The sequence below is a fragment of the Dipodomys ordii genome, unplaced genomic scaffold (assembly GCF_000151885.1).
Source record: "Dipodomys ordii isolate 6190 unplaced genomic scaffold, Dord_2.0 Scaffold54, whole genome shotgun sequence".
Taxonomy (NCBI): domain Eukaryota; kingdom Metazoa; phylum Chordata; class Mammalia; order Rodentia; family Heteromyidae; genus Dipodomys; species Dipodomys ordii.
The window spans coordinates 6231332-6256442 of record NW_012267270.1 but is presented as its reverse complement, the minus strand read 5'-3'; the positions used below and the strand labels follow the sequence as shown (position 1 = coordinate 6256442).

The 25111-nt window shown below is 44.9% G+C and overlaps 2 protein-coding genes across 2 annotated transcripts in view; one reads left to right on the top strand and one right to left on the bottom strand.

Moving 5' to 3' along the window:
- Positions 1-21559, top strand: part of Rtn3 (reticulon 3) — a 53497-nt gene extending 31938 nt beyond the window's left edge. Inside the window, exons 2-7 of the mRNA XM_013021142.1 lie at positions 13784-13991; positions 16900-17038; positions 17274-17343; positions 17744-17790; positions 18679-18737; positions 19639-21559. Of these exons, the coding sequence (XP_012876596.1) occupies positions 13784-13991; positions 16900-17038; positions 17274-17343; positions 17744-17790; positions 18679-18737; positions 19639-19684 (569 nt within the window). The 3' untranslated portion in view covers positions 19685-21559. The remainder of the gene's footprint in view (positions 1-13783; positions 13992-16899; positions 17039-17273; positions 17344-17743; positions 17791-18678; positions 18738-19638) is intronic.
- A 2349-nt stretch (positions 21560-23908) lies between these two features.
- LOC105989100 (chromosome unknown open reading frame, human C11orf95) overlaps positions 23909-25111 on the bottom strand; it is a 21323-nt gene continuing 20120 nt past the window's right edge. Inside the window, exon 6 of the mRNA XM_013020911.1 lies at positions 23909-23951. Within this exon, the coding sequence (XP_012876365.1) occupies positions 23909-23951 (43 nt within the window). The remainder of the gene's footprint in view (positions 23952-25111) is intronic.

Genomic DNA, 25111 nt, shown 5'->3' with positions numbered 1-25111 from the left:
TGAAACCCCAGTGCTCTGGGGTATTAGTGTGAGCTGAGACAACTAGCCTAACTGGTTCAGCATCTTCCTTTGTTAATGGGATGATGGTGGTTGTTTTGCATGCATTTTTATAGTGTTGTTGAAGCAAAGAAGAATATAAGTACTAATTACTAGTCATCCCTAACTACATTATTTCATTTAGTATGAAAGATGAAAAGGGCCAGGAAGTTCTGGATATTCATCACTGACCAAATTCTATTAGAAGGTATTTTTAGAGAATAATTAAAGAAGATTGATATTATTAAGCATAAGCCGAAGGTTTTTCTTCACAAGTTTCAAACAGCTTTTTAAAATTATCTTTCTCTGTGACTAAATCTTTAAAAATGTAAAATATTTCAGTAAAATAACATTCTTCTCACTTAGTTCCATAGTTATGTTTTGCCTAACATTGTTGGGTGGAAATAAGCAAAAACAAACAAAAAAAACTGATGGTATTTTGTTTTTCTGCTGCCTAGTATTATGTACCAGTATATAATGAGGTCTTCATGTTGATATTATAGGTTACTGAAAAATTATGGTACAGTATTCTCTAATAGTTTGGGAGGAAATTAGATTCCTACCTCTCACACTTAATAGTTTTTGAGTATTCAGATCAGGAAGAATGCAACCAAATGGACAGGCGTATAGCTTGGTGACTGGTATGTAACTGCCCTAGCAATTTAAGAAATTTATGTACAAGGAGATTGTTCATTGTAGTCCTGTTTATAATAATGGCAGATTGGTTGAGTACATGATGACATAACAATGCATTACACTATTATGCAGTTATTGATGTTGTTAAAGGTATTTGTTTTTGAGAAATGGAAAAAATATAATTGGGTATGGCAGCATACACCTTTTACCCAGAGACACAAACACAGATGGAGGATTGGAGTTTGAAGCCACCCCCTACAAAAAAACTTAGTGAGACCATATCTCAACAATAACAACAACAAAAAGCCAGGCCAATCAGGAGCTGATGGCTCATATCTATAATCTTAGCTACTCAGGAAGCTGAGATCTGAGGATCATGGTTCAAAGCCAGCCCAGGCAGACAAAACCTTGACTCCTAGTTCCAATAACCAGCAAATAGCCAAAACTGGAAGTGTGGCTCAAATAGCTCAAGTGGTTAGGTACCAGCTGTAAGCAAAAAATATCTGAGCCAGAGAGTAAAGTCCTGATGAGTTCACACCTCAGTGTGTACACACATGTGCACACATGCGCAGAGCCAGGCTAGTCATTGTGAACCTCTATGAACCTAGGTTCACATCTGTGAACCTAGCTACTTGGGACATAGAGATTGGGAGAATCATGATTTGATAACCACCCAGACAAAAAGTTGGTGAGACACCATCTCACCCAATCAACTGGGTATGACAGTATGGATCTGTGATCCCAGCTATGCAGGAGGCTATAAGTAGTATCCATGATCCAAGGCTGGCCCTGGGCAAAAGTTGTGAGGCCCTACCTGAAAAATAATTGAAACAAAAAGAGCTGAGGCACTGCTCAAGTGGTAAAGCACCTGCCTAGCAAGCATGAGGACCAGAGTTTAAACTTCAGTACCACCAAATATAAGTATATATTTTTCATAGATGCACACTTGTATTCATAAAAAGTAATTTCTAGTAATTGTTAACCCTGGAAGTCAGGTTTATTTCCAGCTAAAGGCCCTTCATCACTGCTATTTAGCCTGCTGGCTTTTCCTCCCCGTTCCCCAGCACTAACCACCGTCCTGGCCCAGGTTCATCTTTCTAGTTTACATAGATATGTGCTTCTAGTATTTTAGGTTTTTCAGTGTTTTACTTTGTATTCTTTTTTTGGGGGGCGGGGAGGCGTGTCATGGGGCCTGAACTCTGGGCCTGGGCACTTCCCTCAGCTCTTCAGCTCAAGGCTAGCACTCTACCATTTGAGCCACAGCACCACTTCGGCTTTTTCTGCTTATGTGGTACTGAGGAATGGAAGCCAGAGCCTCATGCATGCAAGGCAAGCACTCTCTACCATTGAGCCACCTTCCCAGCCTTTTACTTTGCATTCTACAATGGGAATTAAATCTAAGGCTATACTGGGAATTAAACCTAAGGCTTGTGCATGTTGAGCAAGGAACATACCTCTGAGCTTCACTTAACTTCCCTTTATTCCCCTTGTCTTTATTATACAACTTTTCAGTTTTTTTTTTAATGGACCACGGGGCTTGAACTCTGGACCTGGTTACTGCCCCTGAGCTCTTCAGCTCAAGGCTAGCACTCTACCACTTAAGCCACAGCACCACTTCGGTTTTTCTGGTGGTTAATTGAAGATGAAATTCTCACAGGGGGCTGGCAATGTGGCTTAGTGGTAGAGTGCCTGCCTAGCATGCACCCTGGGTTCAATTCCTCAGTACTACATACACAGAAAAGGCCAGAAGTGGCATTGTGGCTTAAGCAGTAGAGTGCTAGCCTTGAGCAAAAAAAAGCTCAGGGATAGTGCCCAGGCCCTGAGTTCAAGCCCCAGGACAGGCCAAAAAATAAAAAAGATTCTCAGACTTTCTGCCCAGGCTAAATTTGAACAACGATCCTCAGATCTCAGCCTCCTGAATAGCTAGGATTACAGGCGTGAGCCACCAGTGCCTAGCTCAAATCCTTTTATATTGAAATACACAGGGCTTATTTATCTAATAGCAGTATAGTAATCCATTTATGTACATTACTATTTACTTCTGATAAAGATTTAGTTTATTTTCTATTTGTATAGATCCTGGGGCTCAAGCTTCCTACCACTTGATCCCTGAGCCCAAAGGTCTACTTGTAGATTTTTTTGGGGGGGGGTTATGGGGCTTGAACTCTGGGTTTGGGTGCTGTCCCTTTTAGCTCAAGGCTAGCTCTTTAGCTCAAGACTAGCGCTCTACCACTTGAGCCACAGTGCCACTTCCGGTTTTCTAGTGGTTTATTGGAGATCAGAGTCTCACACAGTTTCTTGCCCAGGCTGGCTTTTTTTGTTTGTTTGTTTGTTTGTTTTTGTTTTTGGGTCCGGTCGTGGGGCCTGAACTCTGGGCCTGGGCGCTGTCCCTCAGCTCTTCAGCTCAAGGCCAGCACTCTACCACTTGAGCCACAGCGCCACTTCCGGCTTTTTTCTTTTTGCTTATGTGGTGCTGAGGAATCGAACCCAGGGCCTCTGGAATGCAAGGCAAGCGCTCTACCACTGAGCCACCTTCCCAGCCCCCCCAGGCTGGCTTTGAACCTCAATCCTCACATCTCAGCCTCCTGAGTAGCTAGGATTATAGGCGTGAGCCACTGGGCTGACCAAGGTTGTTAATTATACCATTTAGATAACTGAGGTCAAAAGTTCACATTTTCAGATCCACCCTCTATTCATTTGGCAGGATAGTCAATGCTGTTTTGTTTTCTGTGTTTTAGAAATCAAAAAATTCAGGGCAAAGGCGCTGTTAGGTTATTTTAATGAATGAAAAACTATTTTTTCTGAAAGCCTGAGAGGAATGTTACTTTGAAAGGAGTTCCTACAAATTTCTTTGACTTACTGCCAGACTTGTCTGTAGCCAAAAGCCTGTGTCTGTTTGACAGTGACTGCTTTGTATTATATCAGTGATTTTTCTGTGCCATTTTGGGGGGAATTTTGTTAAGAGTAAATCTGGGGGTTGGGAAGGTGTCTCAGTAGTAGAGTGATTGCCTTGCATACATGAGGCTTTGGGTTCTATTCCTCAGCACCATATAAGCAGGAAAAGCCAGAAGTGGCACTGTGGCTCAAGTGGTAGAGCACTAGCCTTGAGCTGAAGAGCTGAGGGACAGCGCCCAGGCCCAGAGTTCAGCCCCCACGACCAGCAAAAAAAAAAAAAGTCTGTAGCAAAGCAGACTATTAACCCATTTTAGTAGTCATAAAATTGGGACTTGAATTTTGCAAATCAAACAAAAGGCTTTGTGCTGGGAGCCAGTGGCTCACCTCAAGCAGGCTTCGTGAGACTCTTATCTCCAAATTAACTACCAGAAAGCTGAAATGAAGCCTGTGACTCAATTAGTAGAGCACTAAACCCAGGGGGAATGGGGGGGGCTTAAAGCCAGTGTCCATACAGGCAAGGGGGCACATGAACAATTCCAGCACTAGGAGGCTAAAAGAGGAGGATAGTGAGCTCCAAGCCAGCCTAGGTGGGCCAAATAATGAGGCCCTGTTACACCCTGCACCCCTCCCCAAAAAGGGGCCAGTGGCTCATGCTTTTAAGCCTAGCTACTCAGGAGGCTGAGATCTGAGGATCACAGTTCAAAGCCAGCCCAGGAGGAAAGTCTGTAAGACTTTTATCTCCAATTAACCAACAGAAAACAGGAAATGGAGCTGTTGCTCAAGTGGTAGAACACTTGCCTTCAGCTAAAGAGCTCAGCTGCCCAGGCCCAGAGTTCAAGCCCCACAATGACAAACAAAAGAAGAAAGAAAGGGTAAACTAAGAAGAATCCATGTGAAATGTTAGTTTTCTCACAGATTAATCATTCATATTTTAAAAGCCTAGTTCACATTTTAAAATTTTTGTTTTTAATGTGCTGGGATATCAGTGCTTGTGTCAGGCACAGACTGTACCACTGAGCTACATCCCTGATCCTCCCCTACAGTTTTCCCTTTTGTAGGGAAAGTCTGGTATGGTCCCAGGACTTGGGGAATGGACAGGTTACATGGATGATCACAAGCTGGTCTAGCAAATTTTGAAAAAAAAATACTCAGGAGGCAGAGATAGGAGGATCGCAGTTGAAAGCCAGCCCAAGCCAGCCCAGGCAAGAAAGTCCGTGAGACTCTAATCTCCAGTAAACCACCAAAAAACCAAAAGTGGCTTTGCGGCTCAAATGATGGAGCACTTGCCTTGAGCTGAAGAGCTGAGTGACAGCACCTAGGCCCAGAGTTCAAGCCCCAAGACCAACAAAATAATAGTAATAATAGCTAGGCACTGGTGGCTCAAATTTGTAATACTAGCATCTCAGGAGGCTAAGATCTAAGGATCTCTATTCAAAGCCAGCCCAGGTAGGCAAATCTGTAAGACTCTTTCTTACCTTCAATTAACTACTGAAAAACTGAAAATGTAGTGTGGCTCAAAGTGGTAGAACACTAGCCTTAGCGGAAATGTTCAGTGACAGTGTGCAGGTTCTGAGTGCAAGCCTAAGACAGACACAAAATAATAATAATAACAACTAAATCAAGCCTGGCTTTTGTTTATTTTAGTTATTTCAAATGTATTTAAATGTTCATACATGTGTTAAATATTAACAAATTTTGAAAAAAGGTTGCAAGGAAAATAAAATGTATTGTGCACATAAATTCAGAAAAAGAAATGTACTTCCTAGCTGGGCGCTGGTGGCTCATGCCTATAATCCTAGCTACTCAGGAAGCTGAGCTCTGAGGATCTTGGTTCAAAGCCAGCCTGGGCAGGAAAGTCCATGAGACTCTTATCTCCAATAAAAACCACTTGAAAACCACAATTGGTGCTGTGGCTCAAGCAGTAGAGCACTCGCCTTGAGCTGAAGAGCGCAAGGACAGTGCCCAAGCCCAGAGTTCAAGCCCCACGACCAACCAAAAAAAAAAGAAATATACTTCCTAACTGACTTATGAAGTGGTAACCCCTCTGTACATCATCTTAATAATAACAGGCTGGGAAGGTGGCTCAGTGGTAGAGTGCTTGCCTTGCATGCATGAGGCCCTGGGTTCAATTCCTCAGCACCACATAAGCAGAAAAAGCCGGAGTGAGGCTGAGGCTCAAGTGCTAGAGTGCTAGCCTACAGCTGAAGAGCTGAGGGACAGCACCCAGGCCCAGAGTTCAGACCCACGACCGACCAAAAAAAAGAAAAGAAAAGAAAAAGAAAGTGCAAAAAAAAACCCAGTAAGTTTTATTTTTTTAATTAAGTTTGGTGGGCTGGGAAAGTGGCTTAGTAGTAGAGTGTTTGCCTAACATTCATGAAGCCCTGGGCTCAATTCCTCAGTACTACATACACAAAATCCAGAAATTGTGCTGTGGCTCAAGTGGTAAAGGGCTCACCTGGAACTGAAAAGCTGAGGGACAGTGCCCAGGCCCAGAGTTCAGGCCTAAGGACTAACAAGGGAAAAGAAAGAAATACTAAGTTTGGTGAGGAAAGGTATGACATCCAAAAAGAAATGTACTCAGCCGGGCGCTGGTGGCTCACGCCTGTAATCCTAGCTACTCAGGAGGCTGAGATCTGAGGGTCGAGGTTCAAAGCCAGCCCGGGCAGGAGAGACTGTGAGACTCCTATCTCCAATAAACCACCAGAAAACCAGAAGTGGCGCTGTAGCTCAAGTGGTAGAGCGCTCGCCTTGAGCTGAAGAGCTGAGGGACAGCGCCCAGGCCCAGAGTTCAAGCCCCATGACCGACAAAAAAAAAAAAAGAAAAGAAATGTGCTCTTTACCTGACTTATATAACTGTAACCCCTCTGTTCATCACCTTTATAACAAAAGAATTTTTTTAATTAAGTTTGGTTAAACATGGCATAGTGCATGCTTATAATCCCACTGGTCAGGAGGCAGAAATAGGAAGGTTGCAATCCAAAGAGTCTTGGGCAAGAAAAGCAAAAGGCCCTATGGATAAAACAAATAGGCTAGATAAAGCCTGGCTCAAGTGGTAGAACCCTTGTCTAGCAAATATATAAAGCCGTGAGTTCAAACCCCAGTTAACATTCCTCCACAAATAGCAAAAAGGACTGAGGGCATGACTTGAGTGATAAAGTGTTTGAGGCCCAGAGTTCAATCCCCAGTAGTGCCACAAACTTATTAAAAATGAAGTTAAATCCTGCCTCTGCTTCTCAGGTGCTGGTATTACAGATATGAACTACATATCTAACTGGTTTTTTGTGCCGCTGCGCCCCCTCTCCCCCAATTGAGTCATTTGAGGCCCAGTAGTATACTGAGTTCTGATCAGGAGCCCAGGGACCATAGAGAAGCAGCTGTCTGGGATGATGGATACTGATGCTAGAAGGTTGACTAAGATGTAAAACAGACTGGATTGTGGCATAAAGGGTATGGGGACTCTGATTCTCCATCCCCTTTGTCATTCCTCCCTGGAAACAGTTATATCAGTGAGCTCCCTGATACTCACTGATTGAAGCTAGAATACATCACAGAGGTGGTAGCAGTGAGGAGCATGAATGCTATGGTTGAAGTTTATCTGCATGAAACCAGTTGAAATGTGTTAGGGTTTTTTTTTTGGGGGGGGGAGAACCAGTGGGGTAAGGGAGATGTGGAGATGAGGCTGATCAGATACATCTTATACATGTGTGTGTTACACTGGGGCCACCTAATTGTGCCTAATAAAAAATGAAGTTTAACTTGAATACTAAATCTTAAAGATTCCTTCAAGTTATTTCTTTTCAGACTAAGCATTTGAACAACTTTTGAGAGAGAAAATTAATTCTTTGTGAATGGTTGAGCTTAGGATCAAACCAAGTTCTTTTCCCTAAGTGCAGTAATAAATGGGTAGGGTGTCCACAGGTTCACTGCTGTTCTTGAATTGGCACAGAGGGATTTTATTCTAAGATTGTCTATGAATGTGCTAATGCCCTCTTGTGGTGCATTGTGGCTGCTGCAACTGCAAATTAAGGCTTATTAGCCTTAAATGTTTTTACAATAAAAGTAATTTGGCCGCAATAAAGACTACTTGAAAAACAAGGACAAGGAATTATTTGCTATTTTGCCAGCAGTATAAACACTTGGCAAATACAGGCCCTCTATGTCAGAATTTTTGTCTGCCATTAGCAAAATAAGGTAACAAATTCCTGATTTTGCCAAGCACCAGGTGGCTCACACCTGTAATCCTAGCTATGAAGGAGGCTAGATCTGAGGTTAGTGGTTCAAAGCCAGCCTGGGCAGGAAAGTCCACCAGACTCATCTCCAATTAACCACCAGAAAACCATAAGTGGCGCTGTGGCTCAAGTGGTAGATTGCTAGCCTTGAGCTAAAGAGCTGAGGGACAGCACTCAGGCCCAGAGTTCAAGTCCTAGGACCGACGAAAAAAATTACTGGGGCTGGGAAGGTGGCTCAGTGGTAGAGCGTTTGCCTTGCATGCAGCATGCATGAGGCCCTGGGTTCGATTCCTCAGTACCACATAAGCAAAAAGAAAAAAGCTGGAAGTGGTGTTGTGGCTCAAGTGGTAGAGCGCTATCCTTGAGCTGAAGAGCTGAGGGACAGTGCCCAAGCCCAGAGTTCAGGCCCCACAACCAGACCCCCCCCAAAAAAAATTACTGATTTTACTTGTAAAATATTATGTGTTGAAACTGACTTTAAGACAAGGCATTATTTGTACAGCACACTAATTTGTTGCAACATATTATGGTACAATTAGGAAAAAGGTCTTTCAGCTGAAAATAAATGTTATATAATATGGTATTGAAGATAAAGCTAGTTATAGCTGGGCACCAGTGGCTCATGCCTATAATCCTAGCTACTCAGGAGGCTGAGATCTGAGGATCACGGTTCAAAGCCATCCCGGGCAGGAAAGTCCTTAAGACTCATCTCCAATTAACCACCAGAAAACTGGAAGTGGTGCTGTGGCTCTAGTGGTAGAGCGCAAGCCTTGAGCTGAAGAGTTGAGGGACAGCGCCCAGGCCCAGAGTTCAGACCCCACAACCTACAAAAAGAAAGAAAAGGAAAGCATGAGCCACCAGCATCCAATATGATAAGTGTTTTGATAATGTAGAATCTTAGTTGTAACCTAAAGGATCAGAGCAAGACCTAGAGGGTCAAAGCTCGAAACCAGCCCAGGCAGAAAAATTTTCAAGACTCCATTTACTCAAAAATGCCCAATGAAAGTATGGCTCAAGTGCAGTAGCTGTGAGCAAGAAAGCCAAGCCAAGAGCATGAGGCCTTGAGTTTAAGCCACAGCACTGGAGTGCGTGTACACACGTGCATAGGCACACACAGGAGTACAAATAGTACTATACTACTGTTGTACCAGGAACAGATGAATGAAAGTAGAATACAAAAATTTATGGATACAATCTTTTGTAATCATTTTGTGCTTATCAAATAAACACTAACACTACAATATTGTTTAGTGGTTCAAGCTGAAGAGCTTAGGGACAGTGCCTAGGCCCAGAGTTCAAGCCCCAGGACCAACACATACACACACACACACATACACAAAGTAAGTAGTGGTTTTACATTTTAAACTTTTGGCAACTATCCCATTTCTTGCTTTTTTTTTTTTCTTTTCTTTTCTTTTCCTCCTCATTTCCCCAGGGAGTAGAGAAGGAGAAGTTTCCACATTCCATGCCAATTTCCTTCCTTTGCTACTTTGTGCTTCCTCTGCTGTTCCATCCCTCCTGCCCAGGGCTGATTCATGTGCATGCAGCACTGTGCGGACAGAAGTGGAAGATGTACTTAGGCCATCTTGGCAGATAGGCCCATGGTGGAACATTCACTTAGAGATACGAGAAGCCTCTTACATATCACTAAAGTGGTTGGTGCTGTGAAAAGAAATAAGGCTGCTTAAGGGATGTCAGGTAGGATGAGCAGAGGAGGAAATAACCTCTGAGCAAGGATTGAAGATTTGATGCATTGGGCCATTTTGCCCAAGCTCTTTCTCTACTCCTCCCCCTTTCAACCAGTATGTACCCTTTCAGGTGAAAATAGATAATTTCACTGTTTAAAGCTGGGAGGGGGGGCTGGGAAGGTGGCTCAGTGGTAGAGCGCTTGCCTTGCATGCCTGAGGCCCTGGGTTCGATTCTTCAGCACCACATAAGCAAAAAGAAAAAAGCCGGAAGTGGTGCTGTGGCTCAAGTGGTAGAGCGCTAGCTTTGAGCTGAAGAGCTGAAGGACAGCGCCCAGGCCCAGAGTTCAGGCCCCACGACCGGACCCAAAAAATAAATAAATAAAGCTGGGAGGGGCGCTTCTTGGTGCAGGTTGTGTACTGCTCTCTTGTAGGCACTTGAGTTAGCATTGTAGGCTTGACTATTGTCATAGTTTTCCAGCAGGTGACAGTAGAGTTCATGAGGACAACTTGCACATTAATGAAATTTCTAATTTGTTTTCACATAGTTCACCCTTCTCCATCTCTGATGCATAAAGTTCCTTTCTGTGTAGGCCTTAGCCTTGTCCTCTAGCTTGCTTCATACACACACACACACCTCAGATATTTAAGACTTAAAAACTAAGGGCATAGGGCAAGAAACTTTCACATGACTTGGCTTGTTCTTGTTCACTGTTAACATTTGGTTGTATGTGCTTTGGTGTTCCCTCCTTCTCTGTCCACATACATGTTTTTTCCCTGAACCATTGATAGTTGATACATATTCCTTGAAATAGGAACCTTTTCTTTTCCTTTTTTTTTTTTTTGGTCAGTTGAGGGGCTTGAACTCAGGGCCTGGGTGCTGTCCCTGAGCTCTTTTGCTCTACCACTTTCAGCCTCAGCTCCACTTTGGGTTTTTGAGTGATTAATTAGAGGTAAGAGACTTTGAACCATGATCCTCAGATCTCGGGCTCCTGAGTAGTTAGGATTATTGGTATGAGCTACTGGTTTCTGGCTTTAACTTTTTTTTTTTTTTTTTTTGTCCTGGGGCCTGGACACTGTCCTGAGCTTCTTTTGCTCAAGGCTAGCATACCACTCAAGCCACAGAACCACTTCTGGCTTTTTCTGTTTATGTAGTACTGAGGAATGGAACCCAGGGCTTCATCCATGCTTGGCAAGTACTCTACCATTAAGCCACATTCCCAGCCCTTCTTTAATCGCATAAAACCAAGTGCAGGCCGGGTACCAGTGCTCATGCCTGTAATCCTAGTTACTCAGGAGGCTGAGATCTGAGGATCTCCTATCAAAGCCAGCCCTGGCAGGTAAGTCCGTGAAACTCTTATCTCCAACAAACCACTAGAAAACTGGAATTGGCGCTGTCACTCAAGCGGTAGAGCACTCGCCTTGAGCTGAAGAGCTGAGGGACAGCGCTGAGGCTCAGAGTTCAAGCCCTACAACCGACAAAAACAAAACAACAAAAACTCTAGTCTATTCACATTCGGATTTTGTCATTTGTGCAGCATGAAGATTTGGTTGGTTAGATGATTGGTTGCTTTTTTGTTTGTTTTGCCTTGTTTTTGTTTTTTGAGGAGGATCTTGCTATGTGTAGCCCAGTCTGGCTTTGAACTCTTACAGCCTTAGCCTCCTAAGGCTTTAGATTATAGGAATGGGCTACCACTTTCAGCCCAATGGTGTCTTTAATGATTTTTACCCCTATTTGCAGTCTAGTCCAAGATCACACTTGGCATTTATGCACTGACATGTCTCGCCATTGATAGTATTAGAAATAGGTCTTGTTGACTTTGCATGGTGTCTTCTCTTTAGAATCAGGTTGTATTTGAGGCAGGAATACCATAGATACAACACTCTCTTCCATGCATTCCATCCTGAGGCTTGTGGCATCTGTTTGTTTCTCTGTCGGTGACACTTAGTTCCTCTTGTAGCATATGAACTCCAGCCCTGACTCCTACTTAGCACTTATTCTCTAGTAGGCTCTGTTTGGTTTTCTTGTTCAGTCAGGTGAGTCTGAGTTCCTTCCACTTGTCCTTCACTTTTGCAACAATGCTTAGTTTTCCACTGGGAATCAGAATGCTGCTTCTGAACCAGCAGTTATTTCCTCTATACATTCAGCATATTTTTAGTGTTTTCTTTTAGATTTTGGCAAAATCTGGTTTTAGGATTGGGTCCAGAGGAGAGTATTACAGATGACCGTGGGGAAGAACTGGGTGCCATCTGGTCAGTTGGGATCAGTTTCAAATTCACTTTATCCAAAATCACAGTCTTTTAGGCTAACCATATTTTGAGTACAACTAAAATTTGAATGTCTACAGTGTACCTCCCTGTATTAGCTTTATGTAGTCCTAGAAACATCTTTGCTTCATAAAGGTGAAAATATGGATGCTTTTAGAAAGGTTAAAGTAAGGTGCTTAGTAATTACCAGGATTGGGGCTGGGAAGGTGGCTCAGTGGTAGAGCGCTTGCCTTGCATGCCTGAGGCCTTGGGTTTGATTCCTCAGCACCACATAAGCAAAAAGAAAAAAGCCGGAAGTGGCGCTGTGGCTCAAGTGGTAGAGCACTAGCCTTGAGCTGAAGAGCTGAGGGACAGCGCCCAGGCCCAGAGTTCAGACCCCATGACTGGACCCAAAAAAAAGAAAAAAAAAAAAAAAGAAATTACCAGGATTCACACTCTACTTTCCTTCCCCACTTCAGTTGTGGGGCTTGAACTTAGGGCCTGGGCTCAGTCCCTGAGCTCTTTTGTTCAAGGCTAGCAATCTACCATTTTGAACTACAGTTCCACTTCTGGGTTGTTTTGTTTTGTTTTGTTCTTTGTCTTTTTTTTTTTTCCTGGTTGGTCGTGGGGCTTGAACTGTGGGCCTGGGCACTGTCCCTGAACTCAAGGCGAGTGCTCTACCGCTTGAGCCACAGCACCACTATGGGGTTTATTGGAGATAAGAGTCTCAGGGACTTTCCTGCCCTGGCTGGATTTGAACCGCTGTCTTCAGATCTTAGCCTCCTGAGTAGCTAGGATTATAGGCATGAGCCACTGGCCCCCCAGTCAATTCTGGTTTTTGAGTGGTTAATTGGAGATGGGAATCTGAGGGGAACTTTTCTAACCCGAGCTGGCTTCCCACTGTAATGAACAGATCTCAGCTTCCGAGTTAGCTAGGATTACAGGCATGAGCCCCCAGCACCTAGTTCTCAAACTTTGTCTCTCCAACTCAGAGCCTTGCTCTTTATGTGAGCCTGTCCTGAAGCTTTGGTAGTTAATTTGAGATAAGAGTATCAGACTTTCCTACCCAGCCTGGTTCCGAACTGCAGTGCAAAGATCTCAGCCTCCTTAGAAGCTAGGTTTACGGGTATAAGCCACCAGTACCTTGCTCTTTTTTGTGAGCAGAGTAGAGGGAGAGTCTTACTGGAGCGACAAGTGTTAAGTGTTGGTCTTTAGAAGTTGAAATGCACATTTTGTGTCTAGATTGGAAGTACTTACCAACATATGCCATCCAGTTGTTGAGGCAGTTATTGCTACTTTCTTTGCCCTCGTTCCATTTTGTACATTTCCAGTTAGCTTTGGTTTTATAGTCTAAATCAATTTATAACCCTTCTGTACTTTCACTTTTTTTTTAATTTAGCAAGAATTTATTTTTGCAAAATGAGATTAAATGAGAAATGGAAAAACAAGAAAAATAGTTCCTGTTCTCCATGCAGGAAATGGGAGCTAAAGATTTACTTTCAGGAGTTGGAAATGTGGCTTAGTGGTAGAGTACTTGCCTAGCATGCATGAAGCCCTAGATTCGATTCCGCAGTATCACATAAACAGAAAATGCCAGAAGTTGGCTCTGTGGCTCAAGTGGTAGAGTGCTAACCTTGAGCAAAAGAAGCTCAGGGAAAGTGCCGAGGCCCGGAGCACCAGGACTGGCAAAAAAAAAAAAAAAAAAATTACTTTCACTTGGAAAAAATACAGTTCTGTTTTTCAGGCCAGCCTATAACTCTTGGGATCCTCCAGCCTGTGCTTCCACAATGCTGGGGCTTCAGACATAAGCCATTGTCCTTGATTTGATTGTAAAGTTTTAGTCAGCAGTTACAAAGATATTGTATTGTCAGCTGTCATCCTTTCTGCCAAAGACAATTTACCTATGTGGACTTCAGTAGCCAAAATAAACTCTTTAAGTATCAGATACTCTTGAAATGGGTTGTAGCCATGTCTGTGCTAGTGGGGTGCATGCAAGACACAATAGAGAGCAGTTTTGGCTTCTATACCTTACACTCCCCTCCCCTCTCTTGGCAGTGCACGATCTGATTTTCTGGAGAGACGTGAAGAAGACTGGCTTTGTCTTCGGCGCCACGCTGATCACGCTGCTCTCCCTGGCAGCTTTCAGTGTCATCAGTGTGGTTTCTTACCTCATCCTGGCCCTTCTTTCTGTCACCATCAGCTTCAGAGTCTACAAATCTGTCATCCAAGCTGTGCAGAAGTCAGAAGAAGGCCATCCATTCAAGTAAGTTAAAATGATAGTCTACATTTTAGTTGAAAGGGTTTTCTGGGTCTGATCAGCTCTAAAAAAAAATAATAATCAGCCCTAGCCAGGCACAGATGGCTCACACCTGTAATCCCAGCTACTCAGGAGGCTGAGATCTGAGTACCACAGTTCAAAGCCAGCTCAGGCAGGAAAGGTCATGAGACTCTTCGCTCCAGTTAACCACAAGAAAATAAGAAGTGAAGCTGTGGTTCAAAGTGGTAGAGCCCTAGGCTTGAACAAAAGAGCTCAGGGACAATGCCCAGGCCCCAAGTTCAAGCCCCATGAATGACAAAAAAAAAAAATGATGATACAAACCAGCCCATACAGACTTTACAGTCAGTCACCCTAAGAAGTGGCCAGGTTAGGATCTGAGAACTTTTCAACAAACTAGAGGCTCACACTGTGAACCCTGGGTGGGGAGAGGACACCACATACCCAGAGCACCTAGTCAGACAGCCATGTTCATGTTGAAGCTGCATTTGGGGGCAATAATAGCATGTGAACCGAGAGCCTGTGCTCGTTAGCCCTGCACCTGTACTGCTGACCCACGCTCCCAGCGCTGGAAGTGGCTTTGAAATCCTGGCATGGGGGCCGTACTCTGTGTTTTCTCTTAGCTTTATTTCTGATTTCCTTCTTAGCTGTCATTTAGTTTTCATAATCTCAGAGGGGTTTTTTTTCTTAGTTTATATTAATTATGCCAGGGGTGGGGAGAGGTATTGTTACATGTCCACATAGTTATTCTAATCAATATCACCCCCTCTGTTACTGTCCCTGCCTCCTTCCCAAAATAGTATCAACAGGTTTTATTGTTCCGGTTTTGTTGTTGTTGTTGTTTTTTGGGTCCGATCGTGGGGCCTGAACTCTGGGCCTGGGCGCTGTCCCTCAGCTCTTCAGCTCAAGGCTAGCGCTCTACCACTTGAGCCACAGCGCCACTTCCGGCTTTTTTCTTTTTGCTTATGTGGTGCTGAGGAATCAAACCCCTGGGCCTCATGCATGCAAGGCAAGCGCTCTACCACTGAGCCACCTTCCCAGCCCCTATTGTTCAGTTTTTATAGTCACAGTCTACTTTGACCATATTCATTGTCTTTAATCCTTCTTCCCCAGAGGCAAATCTTAATAAATGAGGTCATACACTCTAGGGTCTGATTTCTATTTTTTCTGATTATAATGTAACTTTAACAAATGCTTTCTTCACATTTTTACTCTTAACATTTTTAACCCACACTTAGTGGGTTAATAAATGCCAGGGTTCTTAATTTTATTTTACTTATTTTTATTTATTTGGCGGGGGGGGGGGGTTGGGGGGCAGTCCTGGGTCTTGAACTCAGGGCCTGGGCGCTGTCCCTGAGCTTCTTTTTCTCGAGGCTAGCACTCTACCACTTGAGCCACAGCGCCACTTCCACTTTCTGTGTATGTGGTGCTGAAGAATCGAACCCAGGCCTTCATGCATGCTAATAAAGCACTTTGCCACTGAGTCACATTCCCAGCCAGAATTCTTAAATTTTTTTATGTTTCTTGTGATCCTCTCAGGCTTGCAATAGAACAGGCTCTGGCTGTCAGGCTGGAGCTATTCTTTCTCTTGGTGAAATAAAACAGTTAAAATCATATGTAGCTTAAAATTTTATGCAAATTATGGACTGGTTTGATGATAAGAGTGCTTGCCTAGCATTCATGAGGCCCTAGGTTTAATACCCAATACCACCAAAAAAGAAAAGTTGTAGTATGAACAAAATATGACTTGAGAAAATTCATAATGTGCTGGACACAAAAGCTTAAGGACAGTGCCAGGCCCTGAGTTCAAGTCCTACTACTAGCACAAAGGGAAAAAAGAAAATCAGAATAAGGGCAAATTGAGGCTGTCGCATACTTTTAATCCCATCAAGCCAGGAGACAGATATCTGGGTGATTGTGGTTCAAAGCCAGCCCAGGTAAACAGGCATGAGTGCTATATGTCTCTGATTCCCAGATACTAAAGACGCCATAGGCAAGAGGATCTCAGTCTTAGACCAGACCCAGGGAAAGAATTTTGAGACCTTAACTAAAAAAATAACTAAAGCCAAAAAAGGGCTCAGGGCATGGCTGAAATGGTAGAGAAACTGCCTAACAAGCTAAAAGTCCTGAATTCAAGCCTCATTACCACCAAAAGATAGAGATTCAGGACTGTTAAAAATTGTTGGGAGCCAGTCACCAGTGGCTGACTGTCATCCTAGCTACTCAGGAGGCTGAGATCTGAGGATCGCGGTTCAAAGCCAGCCCAGGCAGGAAAGTGTCTGTAAGACTCTAAATCTCCAGTTGATGACCAAAAAGCCAGAAATGGAGCTGTGGCTCAAAGTGGTAGAGTTCTAGCCTTGAGTAAAAAGAAGCTCAGGGACAGTGTCTAGGCCCTGAGTTCAAGCCCCAGGACTGGGTAAAATAAATAAATAAATACAAATAAGTATATAACATACATATACATACATACATATATACAACAATGGAATAAAAGTTATGCAGGAGCCAGACACCAATGACTCACAACTATAATCCTAGGTACTCAGGGGACTGAGATTTGAGGGTCATGTGGTTTGAAGCCCAGGCAAAGAAGTTTGTGAGACTCTTCCTCCAATAAGCTATCAGAAAAAGCTCAAGGACAGCACCCCGGCCCTGAGTTCAAGTCCCAGGACTGGGTAAAAAAAAATTTAATTATGTAGGACTATAAGACAATTTTTTCTTGTGACAATCCTATACTTTGCAGCCACCTGGCATCTTTGCCTCTGCCCATTACATGATCATAAAAAAAATTCCCCTATAAATTCCTAAAATGCATTCAGGGCCCAGTTTCATCCTTGTGCTGACAGAATCTTTCCTCCTGTGTGACATGTGTGACTGTTGTTTCTTCCTCTGGAAGAGCGTACCTGGACTTGGACATTACCCTGTCCTCAGAAGCTTTCCACAACTACATGAATGCAGCCATGGTGCACGTCAACAAGGCCCTGAAGTTCATCATTCGTCTCTTTCTCGTGGAAGATCTGGTTGACTCCTTGAAGGTTAGTTGTTTCTGTAGCTTTTGGGGGTGAGTCTGACGTGGAGTATGGTTCAGAGTGACAACACTGTGTTAGGGTTTTATCTGTGCACTTACTAGTCCATCTTTGGACCTAAGAGGTGGGCAGAATTCTCTTCACCCTGACATATATAGTTCAAGTGGGAATGTTCATCACCCATTTATAGTATCAGTGACCTGAAGTCTGCATTACTTTGATTCCTGCTTGTTCTCCTTCACAGCTCGCCGTCTTCATGTGGCTGATGACCTATGTGGGTGCGGTTTTTAATGGAATCACCCTTCTGATTCTTGGTACGGTGGTAAGGAAAGTGTCCCAGCTTCTTGAGTAAAAGTATAGAGATGCCCAGCATGGTTCTCCTCACTTGGCAGCCATCAGGGATGTGCTCTGGACACGGAGGAACCAGACAGCTGCAAGGGAGAGTTGTGTAGGTTGAATACAGGAAACTTACTTTGAGAAACCATTTTTTTTTTTTATTTGGAAAGGGGTGTATGTGGTACAACGAATGCAGCCTGTGTACCAGAAGAGGTCTTTGGGTTGTTAGACTACCCTAATTGTCCTTTGTTGAGACTGTTAGCCAGGATTCCTCATTTTTAAGGAAAATCTGCTTCATGAGGACAAAATTGCACTTCTTGAATCTTGAGACTTGGTCTCACACTTGCTCTTTTCTTGTCTCTTCCTTCTGTCTTCCAGCCGATCTGCTGGTGTTCAGTGTCCCAATTGTGTATGAGAAGTACAAGGTAAGCTATTTGTTTCCAATCAGATGTGCTGGCTAGTTTGACTAGTTTAGTTCATTTTGAGTCAAGTGCCTGTAAGAATGTAGTGACTGGTTTCCTCCAGCAAGAGAAATTAGATATATAGAACAGATGCAAGGAGGAAAGAGATACTTGATGCCTTATATGCATTTTGGCTTTTTACCATATGTATGATCTGTTCCAGTAAAAGTTCAAAAATGCTTAATGAATAAAAGTTAAGTGCCTAAATAAAAGCTTAAACTGTGGGCTGGGAAGGAAATGGTCAGTGGGGTGGTGTGTGCAGTATACTCTCTATGTGGATTAAGCAAACATCACAGATCTCTAGTTCTTCTGCTATTAAAGACTTAACCAGGAGCCGGGCGCTGGTGGCTCACGCCTGTAATCCTAGCTACTCAGGAGGCTGAGATCTGAGGATCTCGGTTCAAAGCCAGCCGGGGCAGGAGAGACCGTGAGACTCCTATCTCCAATAAACCACCAGAAAACCAGAAGTGGCGCTGTAGCTCAAGTGGTAGAGCACTCGCCTTGAGCTGAAGAGCTGAAGGACAGCGCCCAGGCCCAAAGTTCAAGCCCCACGACCGACAAAAAAAAAAAAAAAAAAAAGACTTAACCAGGAGCTATAACAAAACTACAGAATACAGATTAGTATTCAGAAAACTCTGTACATCAGGGTCTCTAAGTAAGGCTTAGCTCTGCAAAAGATTAAGTCTAAAATCAGAAGTTGATACAATACTTTGAAAAACTAGGCTTTGTTTTTTCATTTTCCAGCATATTTATAATTTTTTAAAAATGGGTAAACTACATAAAGGAAAGTGCCTTCGGTGTATGGCCACATCTGTGTATGGCCACAACTGAGTCTTCTTTTCTTCCTTACAGACACAGATTGATCACTACGTTGGCATTGTCCGGGATCAGACCAAGTCCATTGTTGAAAAGTATGTATACTCAGGCCATTTTCATCACTATTTTCATGTGATTTCTTTTCCCCTCCAATTATTTTAAACCCCCACAGAAAATGCTAAAGCCAAAGGTAAGTAATTTTCATGCTGAAAAAGAAAAAAAATTTTTTTGACTTTTTTGTTGGTCGCAGGGAGGCTTGAAACTCTGGGCCAGGGCGCTGTCCCTGCGTTCTTCATTTCAAGGCAAGCACTCTACTGCTTGAGTCACAGCACCACTTCCAGTTTTCTAGTGGTTTATTGGAGATAAGAGTCTCACAGACTTTCCTGCCTGGGCTGGCTTTGAACCGTGATTCTCAGATCTCAGCCTCCTGGGTAGCTAGGATTACAGGTGTGAGCCACTGATGCCTGGTTATTTCTATTAATTTGCAAAATATGCTCGTAGCTCAGTTTTGGACTTGGTGTCTTCTTGATCACTAGTGTTAGTTGACATGAATCACCTGCTGTTAGATGTGGAAGGTAGCCTTGACATCCTGAGGGAGTTTGAATGACCTTTCTAGTATTAGTGAGGGACCTGGCATTCATTTTTCTGTGCCTGCCAGAGCCAGAGAAATGGGCTGTGGCATCCTGCATCATCAGCAGGCACTATGCCTGATACCTTCATTCCTCTCTGGAACCCCAGTGAGGGGCCAAGAGGCTCTGGCAGAGGAGAGAACCAGGCAGGTGAGGTGGGCTTTGTGGACCCTGGGCTTGTGCCAGGCATAGAACAGAACAGCTCATACCCTTGCCTCTGCCTGTCTTCACCCATCCTTGTGAAAACAGGAATGTGTTCCATGTGATTTAAGCAGTCCATGATGGACTGCTGGCATTACTGTGAAATTTAAAACCTAGCAATTGTTCCTCATACCTTTACTCACCTTTTTTTTTTTTCCCCCAATAGGATCCAAGCAAAAGTCCCTGGAATCGCCAAAAAAAAGGCAGAATAAGCATATGGAAACCAGAAACACAACAGTTACTAAAACACCATTTAATAGTTATAAAATAATGTTGTTACTTGTACCGTGAAGGCACATGCTCAGTGTCGGCTTGAGCCTGCATTCCAAGCTTTTTTTAATTTGGTGTTTTCTCCTCTCCTTCCCCCTTACCCTCTCAGTATCAAGCACAAGAAGTGTTGGACTGAAGGAAAAAAAAAAAAAACTGCTCTAAGAACCCAAAAGAATAAAGAATCAAATTGGTAGGGTCAGTCCCTAGTGGTGGTGGAGCTCTTACCTGGGGGAAGGCACTGAAGAAGGCGAGTGGTTGAACACATGTCGGGTCCACTCTCCGTATTCAAGGGCAAGTCTCACCCAGCTCCCATTATACTTTTATCCCTATATTTTTAAGTTAAATAATGAGTAACTTGTGAAGAAGAAATTGTTTGGGGCAGAAGTGGGATTCCTTCCTCTAATTCCACCTCCTGCCCCGCACCATAAGCAGCTATTCCTAATATTCCTCTTTGAATCGAGTAACTTATAGAGGTGATTCCTAGTGCTCAGAACACCATCCAAGAAAGGAGAGTGGGAACGGAGGGTGGGATGGAGAGGGTGTGGCGGGAGCACGCCTGGCTGCCAGCCCTCCGCCACCCATGCTAGCAAAGGAAGTAAGCAAGGGCTCTGCAGGCTGGAGGGTCATGTCCTACCCAGCTCTCTTGGACACCAGTTTGAGCATTGGTTTGGGAATTCATTCCAGAATGTGCTTCCCCTCTTCCTGCCCACCTTACCTCAAGTTTAATAAATATGGTTGTACTTTTATTATGAAATAAATGTCTGTAACTGCTGTACACTGCTGCAAACTTGTTAGAGAAAACATAACCTGCATGTGGGCTCCTCAGTAATTGAGTAATTGTAATCCTACACCTGTCTGTGGGGGGGAGGGAACGTCCTCAAGAGGTGAACTCCAGAAATACAGAGGCCCATTTTCTTTATCTTCTCTTCACATGCTGCATCTTTAACCTGCACTCATCCATTTAGCCTGCGGACCCAGGCTGCACTAGCTTGAGAGGCTACACCACCTGTGGTGAAGCTAAATGTGTCTCGTGGCTTATGTGGAGTTGAGCTGCTTGGAGGCTGGCTTGTGGCTGTGTTTAAGACAGGTAAACTGGCTCAACACCTGGTTGTGGCCCAGGGTGCTTCTGTGGAGAGCACTTTAGGTAAGCTCGAGTAAGCAGGGCCACATTGTATTGATGGGCTGTGTGCAGTTGCTGGAGAGTGAGTGATAAGGAATCTCCAAGTCCAAGTCTACATGAAGTGGGTGGGAATCCAATCATTGGGAAAGCAAGCAGAGATGAGTCCCACCCCTCAAGGAGGAATGTGAGCTGGCAACTTTGAAGTACAAGTTGTGGTGTTTCATGCACCTTCTTACAAGTAGGGAGAGGAACTTTATTTCTACTCTGGAAAATTACTTGCATTTAGATAGGTAAAAGAGGCTGTAACCTTTCTCCATTTTCTTTTCTCTATTTTCCTCTTCCCTTCTAATTTTTAAACTCACTTTGTCATCCACGTCCTTTGTCTTACGAGGTCAGCACATTGACAGTCACAGGCATCTCCACCAACGGGCCCCTTTCTGCACTGGAAGCCTCCGCGTCTGGCTCTTTTCTTTTGTGTTGCTGCTGTGTTTAAATAATTGGATTTTTTTTTAATGTGTGCCAGGATCTTTTTTTTTTAAAGAAAAATCTATAGATGAAAAAATTACTAATGAAACTGTGTACGTGTCTGTGCGTGCAACATAAAAAATACAGTAGCACCCAAGGAGCTTGAATCCTGGTTCCTGTAAAATTGCAAATTGATGTGGTATTAATTAAATAAAGAACGCAATGACTGTGGTATCGTTCTGCTAACTTTATTCTTTCTACATAGTATGGGTAAAGTAAGAACCAGACAAGGTTTTCTGACCCTTGGTCTACTTGGGGACTTTCAAAAACAAAATGCATGGCTGAGCCAGGCACCAGTGGCTCATGCCTGTAATCCTAGCTACTCAGGAGGCTGAGATCTAAGGATCTAGGCTCAAAGCCAGCCCGGGCAGGAAAGTCCGTGAGCCTTTTTTTTTGGGGGGGGGGTCTGGTTGTGGAGCCTGAATTCTGGGCCTGGGCGCCGTCCCTCAACTCCTCCTCAGCTCAAGGCTAGCACTCTTACCACTTGAGCCACAGCACCACTTCCAGCTTTTTTTTTCTGTTTATGTGGTGCTGAGGAATTGAACCCAGGGCCTCAGGCATGCAAGGCAAGTATTGTACCACTGAGCCACCTTCCCAGCCCCCTGTGAGACTCTTATCTCCAATAAACCACTAGAAAGCCAGAAGTAGTACTGTGGCTCAAGCGGAAGAGTGCTTGCCTTGAGCTGAAGAGCGCAGGTACAAGGCCCAAGCCCAGAGTTCAAGCCCCATGACTGACAAAAAAAAAAAAAAAGTATGGCTGGGGAATGTGGCTTAGTGGTAGAGTGTTTGCCTAGCATGCATGAAGCCTGGGGCTTAATTCCTCAGTACCACAGAAACAAAAGGCCAGAAGTGGTGCTGTGGCTCAAGTGGTAGAGCCGCTAGTCTTGAGCAAAAGAAGCTCAGGGACAGTGTCCAGGCCTTGAGTTCAAGCCCCAGGACTGCCGCCACCACCAAAAAAAAAACAGTTAAGACCGTGGGATTTCCATAGCATAAGGCACAGCTGTGCAGGAACTGAGACACACCCCAAGAAGGGGTCCTTGCAGGAGCATGGGAAGGTCCTGGGCAACCCATCAACCCTGAGGTTCCCGGCTTGCAATGTGAAGCAGCCTATCTACCTTCCATCACCTGCAGCCACAGCCACAAATGCTGAAATTCAGATTTGATCACATGCACCAGGTCTCTGCTCCAAGATCCCTTCCTCTGAATTACTCCTACCCCGCCCCCATGAAGGCTGCTGGGACTTGATCTGAAGTTTAAAATTTTATTCAACATACCTCTTAGAAAACTTAGGCTGAAATATTTTTTAATGACTGAATGCATACAACTTCACAAATACGCATACAAATGTTTGAATAATGTCACTAAGTAACATGGTATATAAATATGTATTCATAGTAACATTTACATATTGGCCATAATAGCAAGCATACCATTAACAAAAAAAAAAAAAGAATCATGAAGAAACTTCACCTGTTAATGACGATCTGAGACTAGGAGGCATGGGCAGGGATGAGGACTGGTCACCATGGGAATCCCCACAGTGATAGCAGACCTTGGCTGGGGTCCGCTGCTGCATCAGGACCCTTGGGGGCTTCAAAATGCATGGCTGGCCCCATCCCAACACTAATTCTGGAAACCTAAATGTATATGGGTCTAGGAATGTTTACATTTAGCAAGTTCCTAAGACTGCTGCTGCTGGTCCACACTGTAGGCCACTGAAGTGCTTGAGCTGTCTCCATGAAGACAGTGCTTCCTGTCCTACCAAAAGGTAGAATCATTCCTAACCTGCTCTGTCCCACTTAACCTGAACTTCAGGTGGGGGTGGGGAGGGAGTGGAACACTCATTCTGGGTTTGAGAATATGCATGAAAGAAAGTAAAAGAATACTAGTGCCCATTTGGGTACCATTCATAATCTCTGTCCTCGTTATTTTAATACTGTCTTAGAAACCCTGAAAGGTGAAAACTCACTGGAAGTTCATCTTCAGTCCATTGAATGCCGGGTCCTGAACTCCTGATGGCCTCAAAAGTAAAGAATGCAAAGCCAGAGTTCTGCCTGCTGGGAGATCTTGGGCATCACAGATAAAGCAGTTACGGCTCCTTTGCAACTGAGGCCCCGTGGCAAGGGCTGCCCCAAAGAGCCCAGCATCCTCATTCCGAGGAAGTCAAGTCTTTCCATGCTCACAAGTTACAGATGCACAGTGATGGCCTGCAATGCCCAACACATGCCACCCCTTGGCAGAACGAACACATAAGAGAAATCTCAATAATTTCCCAGAGACTAGGAGGCAGTGTGGTATAGTGCAAAAATCAATGAACTGGAAGTTGACATTTTTATGCTAGTTTTTGTCCTGTTCTAGTTGGCTGTAATCAATCTCCGTTTCTGGCCTTGAGAAGTTTCCTAGTGATGGAGGAGGTATGGTACTACTAGTGATCTCCAGGGTGTCTTCCCACTCAGACAATTTAGAAGTATATAAAAATGATACAAAATCCGTGGTATAAAATCCAACTCCCAATCAGGAGTCAAGGAGACTGGGCCTGAGGCACTTGAACCTTGGGTTCTGGCCTGAGGGAGGAAGAGGCAGGGAAGGCCTTAGGCATTGTTCTCACCCACCAAGGCAGCAGCACCGGCCCCAAGTGGCAGGGCAGCGGGTTCGCTCCCCTCACCTCTCCACCTGACTCTAAACTGAGGGCCCTGTTCCCCCAATGGCTTCTCTTGATGAAGAGCAGACCCTGGGGCCAGGAGAGGAGAGGAGGTTTTGTGTCCTCCCATCCCTGCATGTCTGTCCTCCATTCTTTCCGGTCCTTCCTCCACCACCTCACAGCTTATCTCTGATACACGCATAATAAATAAGACATTTTGCACATGAGGGTGATTGGGTCAGCTCTCTCCCCGCCCCTCCCCCTTTCATATAAAAGCATTAAATACAGTTTCAAAATAAAATACAAAGAGCAAAAATCGGGCCTGATCTCGGGGCCGCCAGTTCTCCACGGGAGAATGAATCTACACATCCCTCTCGGACCTGCCTGGGAGATCTCAGGGGCTGCGGGGGGGCGGCTTCCCCACCCCCACAGAGCCTGGAAAGAGAAGGGGAGGCCAAGGCTCGGCCCAGGCCCTGGGAGCAGAGAACGTGGCCATCCACCCCGCATCCACCAAGGACGTAAGCGGCCTGGGGAGGAGGCGGGATTCTAGGCCAACTGCCGGGACCGCCAGTGTCCCGGGCCGGACCAGGGGCTCCTAGCTCCGCTTAGGGGTAAATGGGGGGGGGGCCCTTCCGGGCAGGAGAGGAGCAAAGGAAAAAAAAGTGCTAATCCCTCTCCGCTACACGATCTCTGCCTGGGCGGGCGTGACAGTGGCCCAGGAGGCTGGCACAGCTGGCCCTGGCCCGGCCTCGCTCGCTCCGCCCGCGGTTGGCTCAGCGCTTCCGCCCCACAGCAGGGCCGCCCGCCTCCCCGCCTCCCCGCCTCCCGCGCCCGGGGCCTCCGAGAGGCCAAGGAATACCAATGGGGACCGGGCAGCCGAGCCCTCCCCTCCTCCCCCGAGCGCGGGGCCGCGCCCGCTGGCGCAGAGACCTGGGCTCCACCAGGGCAAGGGGCCGGCGAGGCCTCCCGGCCCCGCCTTCGGCCTAATACTGACAGACGGCGCCCGATCCCGCCCAGCAGCCGAGCGCCTCCCCGGGCGCGGCCGGGGGCTGGTAGCGCGGCTCGGAGCGAGCTCCCGGGACG